This window comes from Squalius cephalus (assembly GCF_949319135.1).
Source record: "Squalius cephalus genome assembly, chromosome: 11".
Classification (NCBI taxonomy): Eukaryota; Metazoa; Chordata; class Actinopteri; order Cypriniformes; family Leuciscidae; genus Squalius; species Squalius cephalus.
In genome coordinates this window covers 37689059-37714552 of record NC_137132.1, presented here as the reverse complement: position 1 = coordinate 37714552, position 25494 = coordinate 37689059, and the positions used below count along the sequence as shown (strand labels likewise).

Below are 25494 nucleotides of genomic sequence, written 5' to 3'. Positions count from 1 at the left end.
ATAATAGGAAATTAAAGTAACAGAGATTGTTTTGGCTTTATAGCAGCTCTAGAATACAGTTATTGTCCAGCTAAAGTTAGTTTGATAGTTAAACGTTCAATAGTTAAAAGTTAAACGATCAATAGTTATTAACTTAGGGGCCGCTAACAACATTGCGACCATTGCGCTACGCTTCCCTCACATGTCGCAACTCGCCCGCCACCTCCTCCTATGGAGTAAGAAGCTTCTGAGGTTGCTTCATCCACTTTAAGCCTCGTCGGTGGCACGATTTAGCAGACCGGAACCTAAAGGGGATGAAGCGGCCTCAGAAGCCTCTGACTTCATAGGAGGAGGTGGCGGGCGAGTTGCGACATGCAAGGGAAGCGTAGCGCAACGGTCGCAATGTTGTCTGTACAGACCTGTACATGCTTGCTGAGCAGCGGCATTTTGCGGCATCTCAAAGCAAGGTGTAATGCTAGCAACTCGAGGCAGTTGATGCCAATGCAGTCGGAGGCCCGCCCAGACCCCCGTTACTGCATGCCCGTTGTACGTGGCCTCTCAGCCGCTCGTCCACGGCCACCTCGGGACTCGGCCATGAAGCCAGTGCTGAAGCGGTCTTCACGTGGAGGAAGCCGTTCTATTGCGGCTGCGTCGAGATGGTCCTCATTGCAGAACACGAAATCCAGGGGGAGGAGTTGGATCCAGATCCAACTCCTCCCACCTTACATATACCTAAACCTACCAATCTCCACCCCCTGATCCCTAAACCCACCCCTAAACCTACCCATCTCCACCCCCTAATCCCTAAACCCACCCCTAAACCTACCCATCTCCACCCCCTGATCCCTAAACCCACCCCTAAACCTACCCATCTCCACCCCCTAATCCCTAAACCCACCCCTAAACCTACGCATCTCCACCCCCTGGATCTCGTGTACTGCAGTGAGGTGCAACTGGCTGCGTCTGCCATACACCACAGGAGCCTCTGAAAGGTTTCAGTGGGACCCTTTCTCACTTCTTGATGACACCGACCAAAGCATGCTCTTCTCAGGCGATGTGTTGGACCGAATCCATCTCCACACCGGAATAAGAGATCCCCAAACACAAACAGGAGTGCTGCTGACAGCAGTTGAGAGCTCAGAAGGCTTGCGACCTGTTGCACTCACGCTGCAGAACCACCAGCACCGGGAGAGACTTCCAGAAGAAGCACCGACACACTCACTCGTCGAATGAATCAACACTCTTCAGAGACACCGTCATGAAGACCGATCGGCTCCGAAGAGAAAGACAAGTGGTGCGTGCATCCACTTCCGTATTTATACCCGCGCTGCAGGGCGAGCGTGGATGCAAATCTCACACGCCAATGATGACAGGCTCCCTAAGCGTGATCCCGATCAGTCGACTACGTCTCCATTCCCTCCTTCAGGGAACGAGGGTTACATACGTAACCAAGATGTTTTGAGGGTTTGGATGGACTGTTTCACAGCCTTCAATTCTTTCCTGAAGATGTTCCTCCCTTTTGCCTGTTTTTCTGCAAACAACAAATATTGATTAGAAACATCTGTTTTATTAGCAAAGATTACAACTCAATGATTCACTAGTTCATGTTCCATGAACACTAGAGAAATGAGCTAGTTGCATATGGCCACCATGTTGGATTTTCGATCTAGCGAGTTTGTGCAGACGCCAGTGCAGAGAGCCGGAGAAACCAGAGAATGATCTTTAATAGTTGTTTAAAGAAAATGATACATCACTTAAAATAATACTAAGATCTACATTACTATTCCATGAGTAAATGACATTTAAATGCATGCATGTTTAAATTTAGTGTTTTTGGTCAGTTTTTGCAATAAATACCTGTGACTGTATTTTTATTTGCCTGTTGCGCGATTTATATTGTTGAGAAGTGGGTAGATTTAGGGTAGGAGTGGGGTTACTTGCTCCAAAATATAGAAGTATAAATAATTGAATATGCAAATGCAGAGAATTAAATGCGACTTGATCTGATGCATAAGGCAAACAAATAAAATCAATGGAGTTCCCTGTCCGTTGATACCGTGATGCCTAGAGACAACTATAGATGGACTTATACAAAACTGCCAGATATTTTCCTTATATTGTAATCATTGGCCCGGTTTCACAGACAGGACTTAGTTTAAGCCAGGATTAGGCCTTAGTTCAATTAGGACATTTAAGTAGCTTTACTGGTGCGTATTTTGAGACAAAAAAATGCCACTGAAATATTTTAAGATATGCTTTCAGTTAAAACAGCTCAAACATGAATTTTAGTCTAAGATTAGCTTAAGCTCAAGGGCCCTATCATACACTCGGCGCAACACAGCGCCAGGCGCAGCGCGGCGCGAGTATTTTTTGCTAGTTTCAGCCCGACGCAGTTATCATTTTCACGTCCTGCGCCATGTTGTTTAAATAGCAAATGCATTTGGACCCATTTCTGTGTCTATGGGTGTGCTGATTGAATTGAATTCAGAAAGTTAGTGATGTTTCTAAAACATCAGACTTCACTACATAAATATATGTTGTTGTTGTTGTTGTTTTTTTTAAATGGTGTTTAAATTTTTTTTTTTTACTGCATATTTGAGGAGCCAACAGGAGTAGAGAAGGAAAAATGAAGACTAACACCAGAAACATCAGGGGCCGGTTTCACAAAGATAGACTTTGACTATGGCTTAGATATAGTAGATAGTCAGACTTCAGATAGACATCTAAATCAGACCGTTGCACAAAGCACTTAAGACTCTGACTATCTTAAGTAGGACTACACTGCAATGCATTCTGGGTAAAATAAGACACTTTTCAAAACAAAAAACATGGCGAATCGAGTAAGCACATTCAACCGCTCAGTGCAGTTTACCCCAGCAGAAAATATGTGTTTGTTGGAGGAGTATAACAGTTACAAGGACATTTTACTTGGGAAATTTAGCAGAGAATGTAGTAACAAGAAGAAATGTTTAAATTATGAGCCATTTTCCCTTTTCTTTTGGCTGTTTGTAATGTAACTGATTGTTACTGCTGGTTGCCAAGGTAACATAGAGTCTTAGACCTAAGTTAGCCTGGGGGTAAGGTGTCTAATTTTTTGGGTCTAAATTAAGCCAGTCTTTATTTTTGTGAAACAGACTAACTTGCATTAGACTAGTCTATGAGCACATTTTAGACTTGTCTAAGACTACAGAACGGTCTAAAAAAGCTTTGTGAAACCGGCCCCAGGCTGAAATGGCCATGAATCAGGGTGGTAATAACTGAAGACTCACCATCTGTCGGCTCAGACTCGAGCGCATCTGTGCCAGCTGGCGGCTCTACGCTGTCTGGATGAACCTGTGATTCCTGCTCAGCCACAAGAGCACACACTTTGGTTTTGAGGGTTTGGATGGACTGTTTCACAGCCTTCAATTCTCTCCTGAAGATGTTCTTCACTTTTGCCAGTTTTTCTGCAAACAACAAATATTGATTAGAAACATCTGTTTTATTAGCACAGATTACAGCTCAATGATTCACTAGTTCATGTTCCAAGAACACTAGAGAAATGGGTCGGCCGCCATGTTGGATTTCCGATCTAGTCCATTTCTCTAGACTTTGACGCGCCCGCAAAGCATCCCGGGAAGGCGGCGCTTCATCTATCTATAAATTACAGGAACGTCTGTCTGTCTGTGTGTCTGTCTGTGTGTCCGTCTGTCTGTGTGTGTGTGTCTGTGTGTCCGTCTGTCTGTGTGTGTGTGTCTGTGTGTCCGTCTGTCTGTGTGTGTGTGTGTGTCTGTGTGTCCGTCTGTCTGTGTGTGTGTGTCTGTGTGTCCGTCTGTCTGTGTGTGTGTGTCTGTTACCGTTAGTCCGATGGATTTCAAACTTGACAGGTGTCTTGCTACGGGCATGAGTAAGTGCAGTGCCAAGTTTGACGTTGTTTGGATGAGAAATGCAAAAGATATTGTTAAATATATCATTTTTATAAGGTTGTGGTTTAAAAATAAACATTCTGACACTAGAGGGTTGTATCGGTCAAAGAAGCCCCAAGAAGGTTGTGGTTTAAAAATAAACATTCTGACAATCTGTCAACTACACTGTTTACTTCTGAATATTATAGTTTGGTTCCAGAACGTGATAAATCCATTTTGATTAATTTGAGTAAAAATGTGTTTTCTTTACCAAGAAAGTGGCAAGATGAAAACCACTATTTTCTGTTTCAAACTTTCACATAGCATCTTTAGGTTATAATATCATAAAAAATTAAAATCCAGATTTGGATTTTCAAAGATTTATTATAAAAACTGATTATTTTTCCCCAAAAATGCAATAAATTCATTACACTTTTTTCTTCAAAATGCTATCATATTAAAACTGTTGAAATCAGACATCACTAAGAAATATTTCCTGAACTTTTTTGACGGCGATCAGCTCACAAAAACTGATTTTGCACGGGCACTTTGCACTGCTCCCTGAATCGCGACGCGCTTATTAATTTGTGGATGTAAACTGAATCTGTAAGTCAGCTATGCTGATTACTTCTGAATATTATATTTCATTCTGGTGCGCTTAACGTTATCGCTGCTGTGTAATAGTAGCCAATGCTATTCACCAACTAAACATATCCTATTCAATGCGTTCACAGTCTCTTTCACGGGCATCATTTGTAGTTGCCTATTCACAAACTGTTTGCTCAAGCATAGCGTTTTCTCGGGGTTCACTGTGTGCTTTCTACCATGCACAAATAAAAATATCACTGAACTTTTGCTGTGTAATTGTAACAGTGAGCACTCAAACACACCAAACCAACAATTAGTAAAAACACACACAAAAACTGATTTTGCACGGGCATTTTGCACTGCTCCACTGCTCCCTGAATCGACACGCTTATTCATTTGTGGATGTTAACTGAATCTGTAAGTCAGCTATGCTGTTTACTTCTGAATATTATATTTCATTCTGGTGCGCTTAACGTTATCGCTACTGTGTAATAGGTGTCTTGGACTCGACAGGTGTCTTGCCACGGGCACGAGTAAGTGCAGTGCCAAGTTTGACGTTGTTTGGATGAGAAATGCTAAAGATATTGTTAAATATACCAGTAAAAGAAGCACTTAGAAGGCTGTGGTTTAAAAATAAACATTCTGACATAAACACTCAGTCAGCTACACTGTTTACTTCTGAATATTATATTTTATTCACGGCCATCATTTGTAGTAACCTGTTCACAAATTGTTTGCTCAAGCGTAGCATTTTTTCAGAGTTCACTGTGTAGCCTGCTCCCTGAAATCTGTAAGTCACCTACGCCGTTTACTTCTGTATATTATATCTATCTATAAATTACGGGAACGTCTTTCTGTCTGTGTCTGTGTGTGTGTGTGTGTGTGTGTTATTCGCATATCTCTCGAACCGTTATTCCTATGGATTTCAAACTTGACAGGTATCTCGCTACGGGCATGAGTAAGTGCAGTGCCAAGTTTGACATTGTTTGGATTAGAAATGCAAAAAATATCGGTAAATATATATCGGTAAAAAAAAGCACACTCTGGCTTTTGACCCTCACAGAGAGGGTGGAAGAAAGCAGCGGAGCTTAAGTAGCGTTTTCTCTGAGTTCACTGTGTAGCCTGCTCCCTGAATCGTGTAGTTCAGTGTTCCACATTTATTGTTTGTCATTATGTCATTATGTCAGTATCAGTATTTGCTTTCTACCATGCACAAATAAAAATGTCACTGAACTTTTGCTGTGTAATTGTAACAGTGAGCACTCAAACACACCAAACCAACAATTACTAAAAACACACACAAAAACTGATTTTGCACGGGCACTTTGCACTGCTCCCTGAATTGAAGCGCTTATTAATTTGTGGATGTTAACTGAATCTGTTAGTCAGCTATGCTGATTACTTCTGAATATTATATTTCATTCTGATGCGCTGAACGTTATCACTACTGTGTAATAGTAGCCTATGCTATTCACCAACTAAACATATCCTATTCAATGCGTTCACAGTCTCTTTCACGGGCATCATTTGTAGTTGCCTATTCACAAACTGTTTGTTAGTGAACAAACAAACATCGCGTTTTCTCAGAGTTCACTGTGTGCTTTCTACCATGCACAAATAAAAATGTCACTGAACTTTTGCTGTGTAATTGTAACAATGAGCACTCAAACACACCAAACCAACAATTACTAAAAACACACACAAAAACTGATTTTGCACGGGCACTTTGCACTAGTTTGGAAAAATGCTGCGTGTCAAAAAGCTGGCCGATGCCCATCTTTATGCAAATGAATTCCGTTGAACGCGACGCGGTTATCCAATAAAAGTAGAGCATATGGAGACGGGGGGGAAGTCTCTCGCAGGTCCTCTGTTCTAATACGCAACATTTCCCGCTCGGTCAAAACCACGCCATAGCGGTAAACGCCCATCAACGTACAAATGAGGGTAGGCGTCACGACACCACGTGACAGTCGAGTCGCAAAAGTGGATCTGTACCGAGAGACGCGCGGAAAACGCGTGCATGCTAGAAATAGAACTGCAAAATAGAGTAGGAAAATTTGTTTTTATGTAATTTTGACACGAATACATATTAATAAATGACATTTTGATGCTTGAAATTCTCTAGGTTTTGACATAAATGCAGATATAAATGTAATTAAAAAATATTATCGATTTCCAATATTGTTTAAATAGCAAATGCATTTGGACCCATTTGTGCGTCTATGGCCGTGCTGATTGAATTGAATTCAGAAAGTTAGTGATGTTTCTCAAACATCAGACTTCACTACATAAATATGTTTTATTTATTTTTTTATTTTTTTTATGGTGTTTAAAAAAAAATTTACTACATATTTGAGGAGCCAACAGGAGTAGAGAAGGAAAAATGAAGACTAACACCAGAAACATCAGGCTGAAATGGCCATAAATCAGGGTGGTAATAGCTGGAGACTCACCGTCTGTCGGCTCAGACTCGAGCGCATCTGTGCCGGCTGGCGGCTCTACGCTGGATGTGTCTGGATGAACCTGTGATTCCTGCTCAGCCACAAGAGCACACACTTTGGTTTTGAGGGTTTGGATGGACTGTTTCACAGCCTTCAATTCTCTCCTGAAGATGTTCTTCACTTTTGCCAGTTTTTCTGCAAACAACAAATATTGATTAGAAACATCTGTTTTATTAGCACAGATTACAGCTCAATGATTCACTAGTTCATGTTCCAAGAACACTAGAGAAATGGGTCGGCCGCCATGTTGGATTTCCGATCTAGTCCATTTCTCTAGACTTTGACGCGCCCGCAAAGCATCCCGGGAAGGCGGCGCTTCATTTGGAAAAATGCTGCGTGTCAAAAAGCTGGCCGATGCCCATCTTTATGCAAATGAATTCCGTTGAACGCGACGCGGTTATCCAATAGAAGTATGGTATGGTATGGTATACTTTATTGTCCCAATGGGAAATTTGTTTTAGGCTCACAAATACAACCACTGCATCGCCACACATATAAAACAAACACAATACATAAACAGAGAAGAAAGATACACATATACACTCAAGTAATTGACCTCACACTCCTGTATACACTGAAAAGTGATTGCATCACTCCACTCTATACACTGGAAAATAAATGGCATCACCCACTCTATAAACTTTACACCATAAAGTAATAGGCATCACGCCACTCTGTACACTTGAGAGACAAAAAAAAATAATAATTAAAAAAAAAAAAAAAAAAAAAAAAAAAAAAAGTAGAGCATATGGAGACGGGGGGGAAGTCTCTCGCAGGTCCTCTGTTCTAATACGCAACATTTCCCGCTCGGTCAAAACCACGCCCATAGCGGTAAACGCCCATCAACGTACAAATGAGGGTAGGCGTCACGACACCACGTGACAGTCGTGTCGCAAAAGTGGATCTGTACCGAGAGACGCGCGGAAAACGCGTGCATGCTAGAAATAGAACTGCAAAATAGAGTAGGAAAATTTGTTTTTATGTAATTTTGACACGAATACATATTAATAAATGACATTTTGATGCTTGAAATTCTCTAGGTTTTGACATAAATGCAGATATAAATGTAATTAAAAAATATTATCGATTTTCAAACATTGCACCTGTCAATATTCTGTAGCCTATTTTGCCGTCAACACTGCCGACGTTGTCTTTGCTGCTATATATTTATGTTTAACATGAAGTATAGGCCTTCCACAACTCTCTCCCCATAAGTCGAATATATCACCAAAGAGGCTTATCATATGTCACCTTGCAGCAGCAGCGTCGCGTCAGACACGTTTCTGTGTGCAAAGACAGAAAACGCCACGCAGCTGACACGCAACAGACACGCCACGCCACGCAGCCACCGTGATGCCTAGAGACAACTATAGATGGACATATACAAAACTGTCAGATATTTTCCTTATATTGTAATCATTGGCCCGGTTTCACAGACAGGACTTAGTTTAAGCCAGGATTAGGCCTTAGTTCAATTAGGACATTTAAGTAGCTTTTTTTAAACGTGCTTTAAAAACATTACTGGTGTGTATCTTGAGACCAAAAAAAGGCACTGAAATATTTTAAGATATGCTTTCAGTTAAAACAGCTCAAACATGAATTTTAGTCTAAGATTAGCTTAAAGGAGCATTGCGTAGGTTCTGAAATTTCTAACAGTTACTGACACCAGTGGCCGTTAGAGGAACTGCAGGCAGTCTCATGCTCGTTCTCGGTGCGCACACGCTCGTACGAGCACGACCACATCAACCAGGGTTGCCGCAGCAACCACTGACGGCTCATCGAGATTCACCAGCATAATGTTTGAGGTAAGAAAACACCATTTGAAAACACTACCGATTGCCGCTGCTTACTAATAATGGCTGCCGTGCCGTACGGATGTAAGCCCAAGTAGACGAGAACGCACATTACGTCACATTTTGTGAATTTTCGCGCTGATTCGGGCCCGACTCCTCCACACACAATTGAGCCTACAGGCTGATAGAGGCAACCGTGGTGGACAGTCAAGGTGTCATTCTTTTTATTACATCATGGTTGGCTCATAGATATACAAATGAAAACTCTATCTTAAAGATTTTTTTAAGTAAAAACCTACACATAGCCCCTTTAAGCTCAAGGGCCCTGTCATACACCCGGCGCAACACAGCGACAGGCGTGGCGCGAGTGTTTTTTGCTAGTTTCAGCCCGACGCAGTTATCATTTTCACGTCCTGCGCCATTTTGCCATGTTGGACCCATTTCTGTGTCTATGGCCGTGCTGATTGAATTGAATTCAGAAAGTTAGTGATGTTTCTAAAACATCAGACTTCACTACATAAATATGTTTTATTTTTGTGTTGTTTTTTTTATGGTGTTTAAAAAAAAATTACTACATATTTGAGGAGCCAACAGGAGTAGAGAAGGAAAAATGAAGACTAACACCAGAAACATCAGGCTGAAATGGCCATAAATCAGGGTGGTAATAGCTGGAGACTCACCGTCTGTCGGCTCAGACTCGAGCGCATCTGTGCCGGCTGGCGGCTCTACGCTGGATGTGTCTGGATGAACCTGTGATTCCTGCTCAGCCACAAGAGCACACACTTTGGTTTTGAGGGTTTGGATGGACTGTTTCACAGCCTTCAATTCTCTCCTGAAGATGTTCTTCACTTTTGCCAGTTTTTCTGCAAACAACAAATATTGATTAGAAACATCTGTTTTATTAGCACAGATTACAGCTCAATGATTCACTAGTTCATGTTCCAAGAACACTAGAGAAATGGGTCGGCCGCCATGTTGGATTTCCGATCTAGTCCATTTCTCTAGACTTTGACGCGCCCGCAAAGCATCCCGGGAAGGCGGCGCTTCATTTGGAAAAATGCTGCGTGTCAAAAAGCTGGCCGATGCCCATCTTTATGCAAATGAATTCCGTTGAACGCGACGCGGTTATCCAATAGAAGTATGGTATGGTATGGTATACTTTATTGTCCCAATGGGAAATTTGTTTTAGGCTCACAAATACAACCACTGCATCGCCACACATATAAAACAAACACAATACATAAACAGAGAAGAAAGATACACATATACACTCAAGTAATTGACCTCACACTCCTGTATACACTGAAAAGTGATTTGCATCATGCCACTCTTTACACTGGAAAATAATTGGAATCACCCACTCTATACACTTTACACCATAAAGTAATAGGCATCACGCCACTCTGTACACTTGAGAGACAAAAAATAAATAAATAAATAAATAAATAAATAAATAAAAAAAGTAGAGCATATGGAGACGGGGGGGAAGTCTCTCGCAGGCCCTCTGTTCTAATACGCAACATTTCCCGCTCGGTCAAAACCACGCCATAGCGGTAAACGCCCATCAACGTACAAATGAGGGTAGGCGTCACGACACCACGTGACAGTCGTGTCGCAAAAGTGGATCTGTACCGAGAGACGCGCGGAAAATGCGTGCATGCTAGAAATAGAACTGCAAAACATTTACATTTACATTTACATTTAGTCATTTAGCAGACGCTTTTATCCAAAGCGACTTACAAATTAGGACTAAATTAAGCGAGTCATCATGAAGAGGCAAAAACAACAACAACACAAGGAGTGCTCAAAATACGAAGTTCAGGCATTATTCAGAGTAGCATAAGCCTGATAAGTGATGTTTCAAAGGGAAAGGAATATATATATATATATATTTTTTTTTTTAAGAGGTTAAGTGCTCACGGAATAGATTGGTTTTCAGCTGTCTTTTGAATGTTGTCAGGGATTCTGCGTTCCGGATGAGGGTGGGGAGAGCGTTCCACCAGCAGGGAACTGTGAATGAGAATGTTCTGGAAAGTGATTTTGTGGCTTTCTGTGATGGAACCACGAGGCGTCGCTCGTTGACCGATCGTAGGCGTCTGGTAGGGATGTAGACTCGTAGGAGTGAGTGAAAGTAGGAGGGAGCTGAGCCTGTGATAGATCTGTAAGCAAGCGTCAATGCCTTGAACTTGATACGAGCAGCGAGAGGTAGCCAGTGCAGAGAGATGAACAGTGGAGTGACGTGTGCCCTCTTGGGCTCGTTGAAGACAAGACGAGCTGCAGCATTCTGGATCAACTGTAGGGGTTTGGTTGCACATGCTGGAAGTCCGGCCAGAAGAGCATTACAGTAGTCAAGCCTAGAAATGACCAGGGCCTGGACGAGAAGTTGTGTTGCATGCTCAGTTAGGAAAGGCCTGATCTTCCTGATGTTGTGCAGTGCAAACCAGCATGATCGAGCTGTCTTTGAAATGTGATCTGTGAAGGTCAGCTGGTCATCAAACGTTACTCCAAGGTTTCTGACCGACCTTGATGGGGTGATTGATGATGATTCTAGCTGGATAGTGAAGTCGTGTTGTAGAGATGGATTGGCAGGGAGGACGAGAAGCTCAGTCTTTGCCAGGTTGAGCTGCAGGTGATGTTCCTTCATCCATGTGGAGATGTCCGCCAGACAGCTTGAGATCCGTGCAGCTACTGTGGGATCATCTGGTTGAAACGAGAGGAAGAGCTGTGTGTCATCAGCATAGCAGTGGTAGGAGAAGCCATGTGCCTGGATGATGTGTCCCAGTGATGTGGTGTAGATGGAGAAGAGGAGCGGTCCCAGCACTGAACCCTGAGGAACCCCTGTGGTCAGTTGATGTGATCTGGATACCTCGCCTCTCCATGCGACCCTGAAGGACCTACCTGTGAGATAGGACTCAAACCAGTGGAGAGGAGTTCCTGTGATGCCCAATGCTGAGATGCTGGACATAAGGATCTGATGATTCACAGTGTCGAAGGCAGCAGACAGATTCAGGAGAATGAGGACTGAAGATTTGGAAGCAGCAAAATAGAGTAGGAAAATTTGTTTTTATGTAATTTTGACACGAATACATATTAATAAATGACATTTTGATGCTTGAAATTCTCTAGGTTTTGACATAAATGCAGATATAAATGTAATTAAAAAATATTATCGATTTTCAAACATTGCACCTGTCAATATTCTGTAGCCTATTTTGCCGTCAACACTGCCGACGTTGTCTTTGCTGCTATATATTTGTTTAACATGAAGTATAGGCCTTCCACAACTCTCTCCCCATAAGTCGAATATATCACCAAAGAGGCTTATCATATGTCACCTTGCAGCAGCAGCGTCGCGTCAGACACGTTTCTGTGTGCAAAGACAGAAAACGCCACGCAGCTGACACGCAACAGACACGCCACGCCACGCAGCCACCGTGATGCCTAGAGACAACTATAGATGGACATATACAAAACTGTCAGATATTTTCCTTATATTGTAATCATTGGCCCGGTTTCACAGACAGGGCTTAGTTTAAGCCAGGATTAGGCCTTAGTTCAATTAGGACATTTAAGTAGCTTTACTGGTGCGTATCTTGAGACCAAAAAATGCCACTGAAATATTTTAAGATATGCTTTCAGTTAAAACAGCTCAAACATGAATTTTAGTCTAAGATTAGCTTAAGCTCAAGGGCCCTATCATACACTCGGCGCAACACAGCGCGAGTGTTTTTTGCTAGTTTCAGCCTGACGCAGTTATCATTTTCACGTCCTGCGCCATGTTGTGAAAATTTATTTGCAAATGCATTTGGACCCATTTGTGCGTCTATGGCCGTGCTGATTGAATTGAATGAGAAAGTTAGTGATGTTTCTCAAACATCAGACTTCACTACATAAATATGTTTTATTTTTATTTTTTATGGTGTTTAAAAATTTTTTTTTACTACATATTTGAGGAGCCAACAGGAGTAGAGAAGGAAAAATGAAGACTAACACCAGAAACATCAGGCTGAAATGGCCATGAATCAGGGTGGTAATAACTGAAGACTCACCATCTGTCGGCTCGGACTCGAGCGCATCTGTGCCAGCTGGCGGCTCTACGCTGGATGTGTCTGGATGAACCTGTGATTCCTGCTCAGCCACAAGAGCACACACTTTGGTTTTGAGGGTTTGGATGGACTGTTTCACAGCCTTCAATTCTCTCCTGAAGATGTTCTTCACTTTTGCCAGTTTTTCTGCAAACAACAAATATTGATTAGAAACATCTGTTTTATTAGCACAGATTACAGCTCAATGATTCACTAGTTCATGTTCCAAGAACACTAGAGAAATGAGCTAGTTGCATATGGCCACCATGTTGGATTTCCGATCTAGCGAGTTTGTGCAGACGCCAGTGCAGAGAGCCGGAGAAACCAGAGAATGATCTTTAATAGCTGTTTAAACATCACTTAAAATAATACTAAAACACACTTTACTGAACATGAAGAGTAAATTGACTCAGACTCGTGGTGCATGAACATACGCATGTCTTTTTCCCCGACCAATTATGCCCACTGTAAATATACAAATATCTAAACATAACCAAATGTAAAAAATAAAATATAGCACAGAAATATATAAAATAAAAATAAAATATCCATCTTAAAAGACTTCAATCTTTTGATTTCTGATCTTCTGCAAATCAGCTACAAGAAGTCTCTTTACGTGATGTCAGAGGATCAGAATTATAGCCTAGTAGAAAAGTAGAAAATAACAGCTGGCAGAAATATCATGAAACAAAGGTAATAATGACTCACTGTCATCCAGATCACAACTGCAGGGCTCTGGCACAGGACCGACAGGATCTGCATGCTGTGTTTCCTTAATCTTGGATGGACCAGGCACACACAGATCTTCACAGACCTGTCCTGGCAGGCACATCATCGTCTCATGATCCACAGGATTTGTGTCCGGTGTTTGCTCCATCTTGGAGGGTCCTGGCATAAAAGAAGAAGTGTTTTTATCTCAAAATATCTTAAAGAACAGTTGAGTATTGCAATAAGGGAGATATAATCATCACTCATCTGACAGGATGAAAGGACGACAACAAAGCTTGTCACGTATTTATTGAAAATGTTCTTAGTTTTTTGTTATGTCACACCATAAGACACATTTACAGTAACTGTATAGTAAAAATGTTTTAAAAAAATGTACCAAGTTAGTGATGTTTCTCAAATATCAGACTTCACTACATTAATAAGTTTTTTTGTGTGTGTTTAAAAATGTGTGTTTGTTTTTTTTACTGCATATTTGAGGAGCCAACAGGAGTAGAGAAGGAAAAATGAAGACTAACACCAGAAACATCAGGCTGAAATGGCCATGAATCAGGGTGGTAATAGGCATCATTTTGTCTATTTAACTGAACATGACTTTAAAGTCCTGACTTGTATTCTCTTTGAGTCACAGTTATTCCTGGCAGATTAAAGGATATTTTGCGATTTGTTTGTGATACATGCATTTTCTGTAAAGCTGCTTTGAAACGATAGCCTATGTATCTATGGTTTTACTATGGTAAAACTGTATCCATGTTATTGTTTGTTCAAACCATGGTTCAACTATAGCTATATATTGCAGTAAAACCTACAGTAAAAGGAATCTAAGGTATTCATAACCATAGTAGGGTGATTCTCCAACTATGGTACTTTTTGGACCTGGACATTTTCAGAAAATATTACTGGCATAATTTGTTTCCCCAGTATGCCTAGATACCTGCCCTGAAGTTGGCTGTGCTGATTTTTATGAAATAATATGTATTTTTTTTACATTTTTTCCAGACATCGCAAAATAAATTGTCATTTCCACAACCGAACAAAAACGTGTTTTCAACCAAAAATGTTGAAATATTTGTAGATATAAATATATTGTGATATACACATCACACTTGCATCTTTCCAAATTGTAAATTGATTTATTTCTCTGAAATGCAACTGTTAAGATTTTACAAAGTTAACACCCAAAAAACGCTGAACGCTGAACACTAAGCCACTGAAACCTTTCATTCATATTTCTGACATTTTCAAATCTGATATTTTTCAACTCATATACATATACTTTACCCTTAACTGCTAAATAATCAACACCACCACCATCATCACCTTAACTTTAGTTTTTTTTATGTTTTACCAAAAAATATTTGTGGTTGTGGAAATGACAAGGGAAAGGCGGGTTATGGTGAAAATAACATTTCAGATATAAAACCTGTAGTAGAATTATAAATGATCTCTGTCTTTCCTTAGGAACTCAGCATATTTAATTGGATCAGATTTTAGTCTTTCCCTGAATAGTCTGGACTTGTTTTGGGTGCCATCTTAAAGAACAACAGAGAGACTATGTCAGATTTAGTTGTAAACAATAAAATATCTCAATTTAAAACATTCTCTATGACATTATATGTAAAGTTTATGTGTTTACACTATATTTTTAGTACTATAGGCAAACTACTTTGCTTTAAGGCACAGACAATGTCCTTGCCAAGCCAACCTGTCTTTATCACTTCCATGGAGACAGATGTGGAAAAGACGGTTGTGGAAATGACATTTTCCCCCTTTCCCTCTAATATCTCATGTTTGACTAGCCTGTTAGTGTTAGTTTTAGAGTTAGCATTAAATAATCTCAAATATCACCTGATGAAATTGTAAAAATCCAGAAATGTTTCCGTCGGAATGAATTATGAGCGGTTCAGAAATGACATACAATAAACATACTCGCAGTATTTCTCATATTTACCTTGATATATCTCGAATTTATTAACCTCTGCTGGGACCATTCTTTCATTCAGTCATGTGGTTCCCTCTGGAGTGTCAGTTACTATGGTTACTGTGTATACAAATCTAGAACACTGAGCCTGGGATTGCATTTAATGCAGAGGTGTGGAAATGACAGTGAACCCAAGGGACAAGTGTTCAACATGTTTAAAATATGTCAAATTGAAAAGAAATATAAAAAAAAAATATTAGATTTGAATGAATTGGGTTATAATGCATACTTTCTGTTTGAATTTAAAATTATATCAGTATTAGATTTTAAGTGAGATAAGGTTGAAGACCCAAAGTCTGGCCTAGGGACAGTGGTATAATAGTAAAAAACGCATATAAAATGCCTCCTATTTTATATAAAACAACAGAATTGAACAATGATTTTTTTATATATAGGTTCCCCTACACATGTAGTAAGTGTGAAAAAAAAAAAAAGTGAAAATGTTTTTTAGTTTTTAAATATCTGTCGAGGACAGAAAAAGTACCATAGTTGGAGAATCACCCAGTAACCATACATTTTGAAACCATGGTTAAATTTGTAGATACGGTTTTACTACAATTATAAACCATGATTGTTAGTAAAACCATGGTTCATTGTGTTAGTTACTATGGTTTTACTGCAAAAACTGTGGTAAACAGATGGTAAAAAAGCGCACTGGCCTGATTATGTGTCAGTTGTGGTGTGTTTTAACTCAGTACCTGTTGTGTGGTCCTCCCAGTCCCAAGCGACTCTCGGGCATGCTCTCGGGTCAGTCGCGCTGCTGTTCGGCTTTCTCCCCGCGGACTCAACAGCGCCTCTCAGCGGCCGAGCGTCCTCGGACAAGCTCTCCAGCTCCAGTGGGAAGTTTGCAGAAATGATGATATCAGATTGACACTGTCTCTGGCTGTTGCAGACTGCGTTTGTACACTTCGTCCGCTAGTGACTCGTTACTGAACTACTGTTATGATCACCTGAGCTGAAGATTCCGTCAAAGTAACTCAATTTATATTGTAACGTTATATATATTAAATGACACCGTATTCTGTCAGATTCTGAATCTCGACCGGCTGTGTAGACACTGTTTGGCTGTTCTTTAAAGCTGTAGACTGCGTTTGTAACACTTTCGTCCAGTCTGATAATCGCTGCACAGTAGCTTGTTTACATATGACGTCACGTCACCACGTTGCCATGGCGCGAAAGTCAGATGGAGAAGATGATCAGTGGTCACTCTCTCTGGAACCATGGAAGCTTGTTTCCGCCACTGAATAATAAATAAATAAATAATAATTGCGACTTTTTAGCTCACAATTATGACTTTTTTTTTCTCACGATTGCGATATATCAATATATCTCACAATTGTGAGTTTATAGCCTATCTAACAATTCTGAGAATGTCAGAATTGCTAGATATAAACTCGCAATTATGTGTTATAAAGTCAGAATTGCGTAATATAGAATTCTATAGAACAGAATTCTGACTTTATTTCACGCAATTGCGACTTTAGGGTAGACTGTGTACAGTTGAGACACCTTAAATATTTTTGCTGTGCACATGCGTATTAGTGTCCTCTTTGTTCGTGGGAAATTTGAACAGTGGACGCATCTCCGATCCGAAAATATCGGGAAGTTTTTTTTCTAAAGTAGGAAATTCACTTCACCATGCACTCTCCACAATGAATAGCTATCCCGACTGTTAAATGTAACTGGTATCACCACAAACGTTATTCTGTGCCCTAAAAACTGGCATTTTTTATAAGCTAATTGTGGAAAATATAAACTACTTGTGGGTATTATTGATTGATAATATCTTAGTCTATAAGCTAATTAAATGTCATGTGGCATGTCATGTGAAAACTCACTTCTTTTCAGTATCTATTTTTGTGTGAAAAATCAAAACGCAAAAAGTGTCTCAACTGTACTCAGTCTACCCTATTTCACGCAATTCTGACTTTATATCTCGCAATTCTTAGAAATAAAGTCAGAATTGCGAGATGTAAACTCGCAATTGTGAGATAAAAAGTCGCAATTATCTTTTAAAATGTTTTATTCTGTGGCGGAAACAAGCTTCCATATAGGAACCATATCCCACATCGTATCTTTCACCAAATAGGTGGTCTAGTATTTCTGTAATGTGACTTTAATATTTCTAAACTCCCTTTTAAATTGTCCACATTCCACTTGCAAGTTCTTTTAGCCTGGAAAATTTGCTACTCACACAATTTCTCTCCTCACACTTCCTTTATTTGGAATAATGCCAATATATTTAAGGAATTGGTTTAACAGGGATATTAATCATGTTATGAATATGTTTGATAAATATGGAAATATTGTATTATACGAACAATTCATGCGAATCCATAGTTTCCCTGTGCATTTTAAGGAATTTAATTCTGTCATTAAAGCTATTTCCCCTACTCTGATTCATCTTATCAAAAGTCATATTCAATATAACTCCACATTAATGACAAATCCTAAATTAATATTAAACAGCATTGAATTGACTGATAAAAAAATGCAATAATAAACATATTATTTATACAATATTTCAAATACAAAATAAAATAGCACCTAGAGGATTGTTTTTTTTTTTTTTTTTTTTACTCTATTATTGATAATATTAATTGGAAGAATGCTTGGTTAATCCCCTTTAAATATTGCATTAATAATAAACCCAAAGAAATACATTTTAAAATGTTGCATACCATTTACCCTGTTTTAAATCATTAATTGCAAGATACTCTGATATTGACGATTTATGTTCTTTTTGTAAAAGTGGGAAAGAGGTGTTGACGCATTTGTTTTTCGAATGCAAAATTATCCAAAATTTCTGGAAGGAATTTGCAGAATTTATCTTTAATTTAGCAAAGATTAAATATTATTTTACATTAAAAGATATTATTGTGTATTATGAAAACAAAGTTAACAAAGGTCTTGAATACATTGTTAATTTATTTATACTGTTGGCAAAATTTAATATTCATAAACAAAAATATTTAAATTCATCCCCAATATTCAAGGTGTTTAAATTAGAATTTGATTGTTTCATGTCTTCACTGAAATTGTAAAAAAACAAAAAGTCATTAACGTGTTTAAAATATTTTGATATTATTTTTGGATCCCCTGCTACCAATTAATGTCACTCGTTGTTTTGTAATATTGTATGCTATGCTATGTTTGTTACTTGTTCTGTCTGCAATTAAAAAATTAAAAAAGAATAAAATAAAAAAGGAAATGCAGATGGAGGGCAGGAAGTGATTTGCTACATTTTATAGTGCTTCCTAAAATGCCTATGTTTTGCGTTGTTTATGGTTCCTCAAATCGATCAAACCAAGAAACCACGAGGAGTTTTTATCGTGTACCAAAAGTTGTTGTTCATAAGGGGGGAAAATGCAAGAAATTGACCGAAAACCCCCGGAAAAAATGGCTTGCAAACCTACGTCTGCGGTCGGGAGGAGCCAAATCGGAAAATGTTGTTTTATGTTCATGCCAATAAAGCTAGATTGAATTGAATTGAAAACTTTGAATAGGCTTGCACAATACATTACTAAATTCTCTACGAACTACCCTGGTTAAACAACTGTATCAAAATATGAATGCAAATAACTTTGGCGCTTTATAAGAATGTGGACAACTAAGCAACTAAACAATTCACATCATTAATAATTTGGAGAGTGATGTGAATAACGAATCCCTCTCCCTACTGCTATATATTGTGTGCAGATGCCGGATGCCAGACGGACCTAACCATGGATGACACTGAGAGGATGGAAGATGTTCTGAAGCAAACCACATCAGAGCTGGGCGATCTTAGGAATAAAGCACTGGACACACAGCTTAGCCAAGAGTCTTTTCAGAAGAATGAAGACAAGACAAAGTTTTACACTGGACTCCCCAACTTCTTATTTTAATGCAGGTTTGTCAACCTTATAACACCTGTGGCCATTTGTCTGTGCTTTCTCAATTTGAACACGTCATTTTAGTTTTGTTGAGGTTGAGACTAAACCTTCCTCTGAAAGATTTGGCTTTCAGGTTCAATGTCTCTTGCTCCACAGTTTCTAGAATTTGGCACAAGTTAATTGGCATTCTTCATGAGAGATTGAAGTTTTTAATTGAGTGGCCAGAGTGACATGTACTTCAAGCCACAATGCCAATGGCATTCAGGCAAGCATTTGGATGTAGAGTTGCTGTGATCATAGACTGCTTTGAAGTAAATACTGTGGTAAACAGATGGTAAAAAGCGCACTGGGCCGCTGGTCGTATGCAGCCGGGACAATGTAACAATGATGTTTTCTAGAGCACCATATTCTCTATAATGTAAAAAACATTCTTCATATCTAGCCAAGTTTCAAATATAAGTTTCTCCTGACAGTAAATGGGTAAAGTAAATTACAAGCACAGTTCTGCTGATATATGCTGTGCTACATACAAGTCCATTTATGTCGGATTAATTATGTGTCAGTTCCGGTGTGTATTAACCACTGATCTATATAATGTCATTCTATAGATCAGTGGTATTTACTCGGTACCTGTTGTGTGGTCCTCCCAAGCGACTCTCGGGTCAGTCGCCGTTGTGCTGCGTTTCGGCTTTATCCTAGCGGACACAACAGCGCCTCTCAGCGGCTTAAACTAACAGTAGGACAACAATATGCAAGTGCTATGACCCTTCTCAGTTTAATCTAACGCAGTAAATGTTATTTTTTTTGTATTTATTATTATTATTATAGAACAGAACAGAACAGAATAGAATAGAATAGAATAGAATAGAATAGAATAGAAGAGAAAGTGTTAGTATTACTGGATCAAGTGCTGTCGAAAAAGATGCGTCTTCAGCCGTTTCTTGAAAGTGGCTATGGACTCAGCAGCTCTGGTTGAGTTAGATCATTCCTCCAGCAGGGAACAGTCAAGGTAAAGGTCAGAGAAAGAGATTTTGTGCCTCTTTGAGATGGCACCACAAGACGTTGTTCGCTTGCAGAGCGCAAGTTTCTGGATGGCACATAAGTCTGAAGTAATGAGTTTAAGAAAAAGGGGGCAGAGCCAGTGGTTGTTCTGTAGGCAAACATCAGTGACTTGAATTTGATGCGAGCGGCAACTGGCAACCAGTGCAATTTTGTGAGGAGAGGAGTGACGTGCTCTCTTCGGCTCGTTAAAGACCACTCTAGCTGCGGCGTTCTGGATCAGTTGCAGAGGTTTGACCGTGCAAGCTGGAAGACCTGCCAGGAGAGCATTACAATAGTCCAGTCTGGATAAAACTAGCGCTTGGACAAGGAGTTGTTTGTAGCATGTTCTGATAAGAAGGGCCTGATCCTCCTAATGTTGTACAAGGCAAATCTACATGACCAGGCTAGCAATGTGGTCTGTGAAGTTCAATTGATCATCAATTACAACTCCAAGCTTCCTGGCTGACCTTGATGGAGTTATGGATGACGAGTCTAGCTGAATGGTGAGGTTGTGATGAAGTGTTGGGTTGGCCTGGACCACAAGTAGCTCTGTCTTCGCAAGGTTCAGTTGAAGGTGGTGGTCCTTCATCCAGCCAGAAATGTCTGTCAGGCCGGCTGAGATACGATCAGCTACCGTCGGATCATCAGGCTGGAATGAGAGGTAGAGTTGTGTGTCATCAGCGTACCAGTGATGGGAAAAGCCATGTTTCTGAATCACAGATCCTAGTGATGTCATGTAGATGGAGAAGAGAAGTGGTCCCAGCACTGAGCCCTGAGGCACTCCAGTAGCTAGATGTTGGGTCTTAGACACCTCACCCCTCCACGACACCCTAAAGGCCCTACCTGAGAGGTAAGACTTGAACCATTGGAGTGCGGTTCCCGAGATCCCCTTCATCTTTAGGATAGACAGGAGGATCTGGTGGTTAACTGTGTCAAAGGCAGCAGACAGATCCAGCAGGATGAGAACTGAGGATTTGGAGGCTGCTCTTGCCAGTCTCAGATCAATTACTGAGAGCAGGGCAGTCTCAGTTGAGTGTCCGCTTTTGAAACCAGACAGATTGTTGTCCAAGAGGTTGTTCTGTGTAAGGAAGGAAGAGATCTGGTTGAAAACAACTCGTTCAAGTGTTTTCGCAAAGAATTGAAGGAGAGATACCGGTCTGTAATTATCCAGATGTGCTGGATTTAAAGTGGGTTTCTTAAGCAGTGGGGTTACACGAGCCTGCTTAAATGCTGTGGGAAAGGTACCAGTGTGAAGAGAGGTGTTTATGATGTGCGTGAGTGCGGGTACAACTGAGGATGAAATGGCTTGAAGTAGGTAAGTGGGAATAGGGTCAAGCCGACAGGTGGTAGGGCGATTGGAAAGGAGGAGATTGGAGACTTCTGCCTCTGAAAGTAGAGAGAAGGAGGGAAGAAAGTGTGTGTTAGCTGGTAAAATGTGTGTACCATCCTCCATTCAATGTTTGCGTGTTGTGTGTGTTAACCTTAGTTTCATCCTCTGTAACACTTTCTGTCAGTTCCTGTCTTGTGATCGACCGACCAAATAGATTATGCAGCTCGATTTTCTGTAATTGCTTGTGAGAGCCTGGAATTTTTTACCTTCACTGGAAAATTCTGTCTTGCCGTCACCAGCCCCTTTGACGACGAGACCCTGAAGTCACTGTTCTGGATCGGGGCGATTTACCATCACCCCATTGACCTCCCAGACACCTCTGGGCTGAACTGGAGGGACGCTATTGTAAGGGGATTTACAGTCAAAGACCCAGAACCAGATATGATGAATGAAGACCCGGAGTCAGTATTATAATAAATTAAAGAAAAGTTTTACTGAAGATAGTTTGCAGTTTCATCAGCAGAAGTTACACAGATCACAGCAGTTATACACCACACCAAGGTCTAAGCTACGTCCTTGCTTCAGGTTGCAGTTTCTGATAGGCTAAGAAATTGATAAACATAGTAATTTTCCACACATATTCAGATAGACCGAAGCATATCTCCATCAATTAGGCAGCTGACACTCGGACCCTGAAGTTAGGCACGTCGTGACCTTCCAGGTCACAGATTTGGGTTGCTGGGCGCCAACATGTTCAGAACAACAACTCAGTAAATCTCCAATAATGCCAGTGGTTCCTTAACCTGTAACCAAAAAGACTAACACACACACCAACAAACAGCTTTTCCAAAAGTTGGATTTGGCCAGGCTCTAACTATAAACAGGAGAGTCGTCTCAAAACATCAAGATAATACGTTCTTTCTCTCAAGGAGAGGCCACTTTAGTCACAGTAAAGTGAAGCTTTAACTACGAAATGGTCACTCAAACTATTGGTTCCAATGACCCCAGTGACCATAGCTGTCAGAGTACCCTAGAAAAACAGATGTATGTATTGACACGTTTAAACAAGTCCATACTTCATTTCTAGAAGCCGGGCTAAATGAGCAAGCACTGTTACTGCATTCAGATATTTAATACAGACATTAGAGAATACATGAAAAGAACATTTCAGCAATCACACTGGTAACTTCTATAACAAAGTAAAATCTCACAAGCCAAGAGAAGTCATTAAACTCATTTGATATTTAGAAGGAAAAATATTGATTAATACCTTGATTATAATCACTCATTAGACATACATTGAAGCAGCAGTGGAGTCCATAATCCACCCGTTCACTATCATCCGGTGTCTGGAGAGTGTTTACCCCCGGGCCAGAACACAGCCGGACCCAGAGCCCGTTTTACCTCCATCGGCCACGGAGGAATCGTGAGCCGGAGGAAACCACGGAGCCCCCGCAGACGGAGAGCTACCACCCGCCGCGACGTGTCAGACAGAGCCCGAGGTATACTGGTGGAAATAGAGACTGAGGACTGGCTGATGGACTTCAGCGCAGAGGTATCGTCTCCCACCCTATCCCATCCCATTTCTGTTTTATCATCGCTGTTTCTTGACAGCACTATGGACTGTACAAACTTTTTATCTGTTTCCCCTGAACCTTCATCGCTGTTTCTAGACAGCACAGACACCTCCATGAACAATGTATTGTTACCTTCGACCCCGTGAAGTCTCCATCTGCCTCCTTCACCGCAGTGCTCAGCCAGTCCTCCAGCCCCGCCTCTGCTGGAGGTTTGCAGCCCTTCACCATCTCCTGTAATGCCAAACAGTCATGTCGAGCCTCAGATCCTTTAAAGCAACACTATGTAACAGTTTTTACCTTAAAATAATGTTTCCAAAATCGTTTCAGTGGTTCATCAAGTCGTAACAGGATGAAAGGCACTTATGCCTCCGCTTTGCGGTCCTTTATCTGCTATAACCACACAATGTAAGATTGCCAGATCGGGTCGCGTTTCTGTAGTTCTAATGAGACTACAAATTTGAGCATTACAATTTTGTTTTTCTTCGTTTCTGATGTCGCAATACATCATACTTTCATAAAATCATGCATCATCCTCTCCCTTGTCTGTGGACATTGTTTATTCCAAAGCCGGTGCTGGATAAACAGCGAGCGTGCGTGCGACAGTAGCGCTAGGCTAAATCATTTACGACAGCGGTAATGGACAATTCCGCTTCCAACCTGTAGGGCGACCGCAGAGGAAAAGTTCCATAGTGTTGCTTTAACCACCATTAGCACCTGAGCGGATAGATCCTGTGGCTCCGCCTCCGGCCTCAGATCACCTCGCTCCGTCTCTGCCCGTCGGCTCCGTCTTGGCTCCTCCCACCTTCGGCTCCGCAGACACCCTTGCCCTTTCGACTCTACCGGGTTCCCTCGTCCCACCGGCTCCCCCTTGGTCAGTCATCAAACCATCTCCGCCACGGACTTGCGGATCTTGTGCTGCGCTCCGGCTACGGCTCCACCCCTACGGCTGCAGCGGGCGCCTCCTTCCCTTCGTATATACCTCGGTCCTCCATCACACCGGCATCGCCTCAGTCCTCGGGCAGTCTGACTCCACCTCAGACGATCGTCCCCTCGGCATCGCCTAAGGCCTCCTGTGCCAGCGATGTCGCTCGTCTACAACAGCTCTCCGTCTGCACCCTGGGATCCATCAGCTCTGCCTCCGTCGGTCGTCCCCTAGTTGACGCCAGCCATTACTCCACCTTGGCTCCTCCCTCCCTCGTCTCCACCGTGGGCTGTTGTCTCTGGGTCTGTGCCATCGGACACCCTTCATCATCGCCACTGGGGTCTTGTCGTCCGTATTGCACCATCCCCTCATCTCCTGTCTTCCCTGTGTCATCGTTCTGTCACAGTTATCTAGACTCATTCATCTTTAGTTTCACTTTCATGGACTTTCAGTTTGTTTTCATCAGTCACGTGTTTCTTTGTCTTTCTTTTTCTTCCACTAATCTTCCACCACAGCTGCACATCATTTAGTTTGTTACCTCTGTGTATTTAGTTCCTCTGTGTTCAGTCTTCAGTTGACGGTCGATGTTTGCATGTTGTGTGGGTTAAACTTCATTTCACGCTCTGTAACACTTTCTTTCAGTTACTGAGTTTATTGTATTATTAAATCACTTCGTATTAGATCCTGTGTACCTTCATCTTCATCATCTTCAGTCTTGTGACACAAGTAGTATTGAAATAGTACACTTACAAGTTTACTTCTAGTACATTGATTTAGTATACTTAAAAATATACTTGAACTTTACTGAAGTTTACTTTACAACATGAACTTGAAGTATACTTATTTTTTGTAAGGGTACACTAAAAAACGCTGGGTTGTTTTAACCCAATTTTGGGTCAAATATGGACTAACCCAACGTTGGGTTAAAAAATGCTATTTAAAAATCTAACCCAATGGCTGGATTTGTCCATTTATAAATTGCATTTTTAACCCAGAGTTGGGTTAGTCCATATTTGACCCAAAATTGGGTTAAAACAACCCAGCGTTTTTTAGAGTGTAGTCCAAAATAGTTTTTAATTTCAACTGCTTACAGTGATTTATATAAATGAAATCTGGTTTAGCTGGTGAATTAATAATGCAACCCTTGCTCTTTTCACTTTCCTAATGGAACCTAGATTTCCGAAAGAATCCTCCAGTGAGCTAATAAAACAG

The 25494-nt window shown here is 40.8% G+C and overlaps 1 protein-coding gene across 1 annotated transcript; it reads right to left on the bottom strand.

Annotated features, from left to right (window-relative positions):
* Window positions 1–509: 509 nt before the first annotated feature.
* On the bottom strand, window positions 510–23588 carry LOC307167877 (uncharacterized protein; the record flags this gene model as incomplete). The annotated part of the gene is made up of 7 exons (XM_079887183.1): window positions 510–625; window positions 3249–3425; window positions 6905–7087; window positions 9426–9608; window positions 12795–12977; window positions 16236–16368; window positions 23493–23588. 7 exons carry the CDS (start codon window positions 23586–23588, stop codon window positions 510–512), a joined length of 1071 nt encoding a protein of 356 aa, XP_079743309.1.
* Window positions 23589–25494: the final 1906 nt, after the last annotated feature.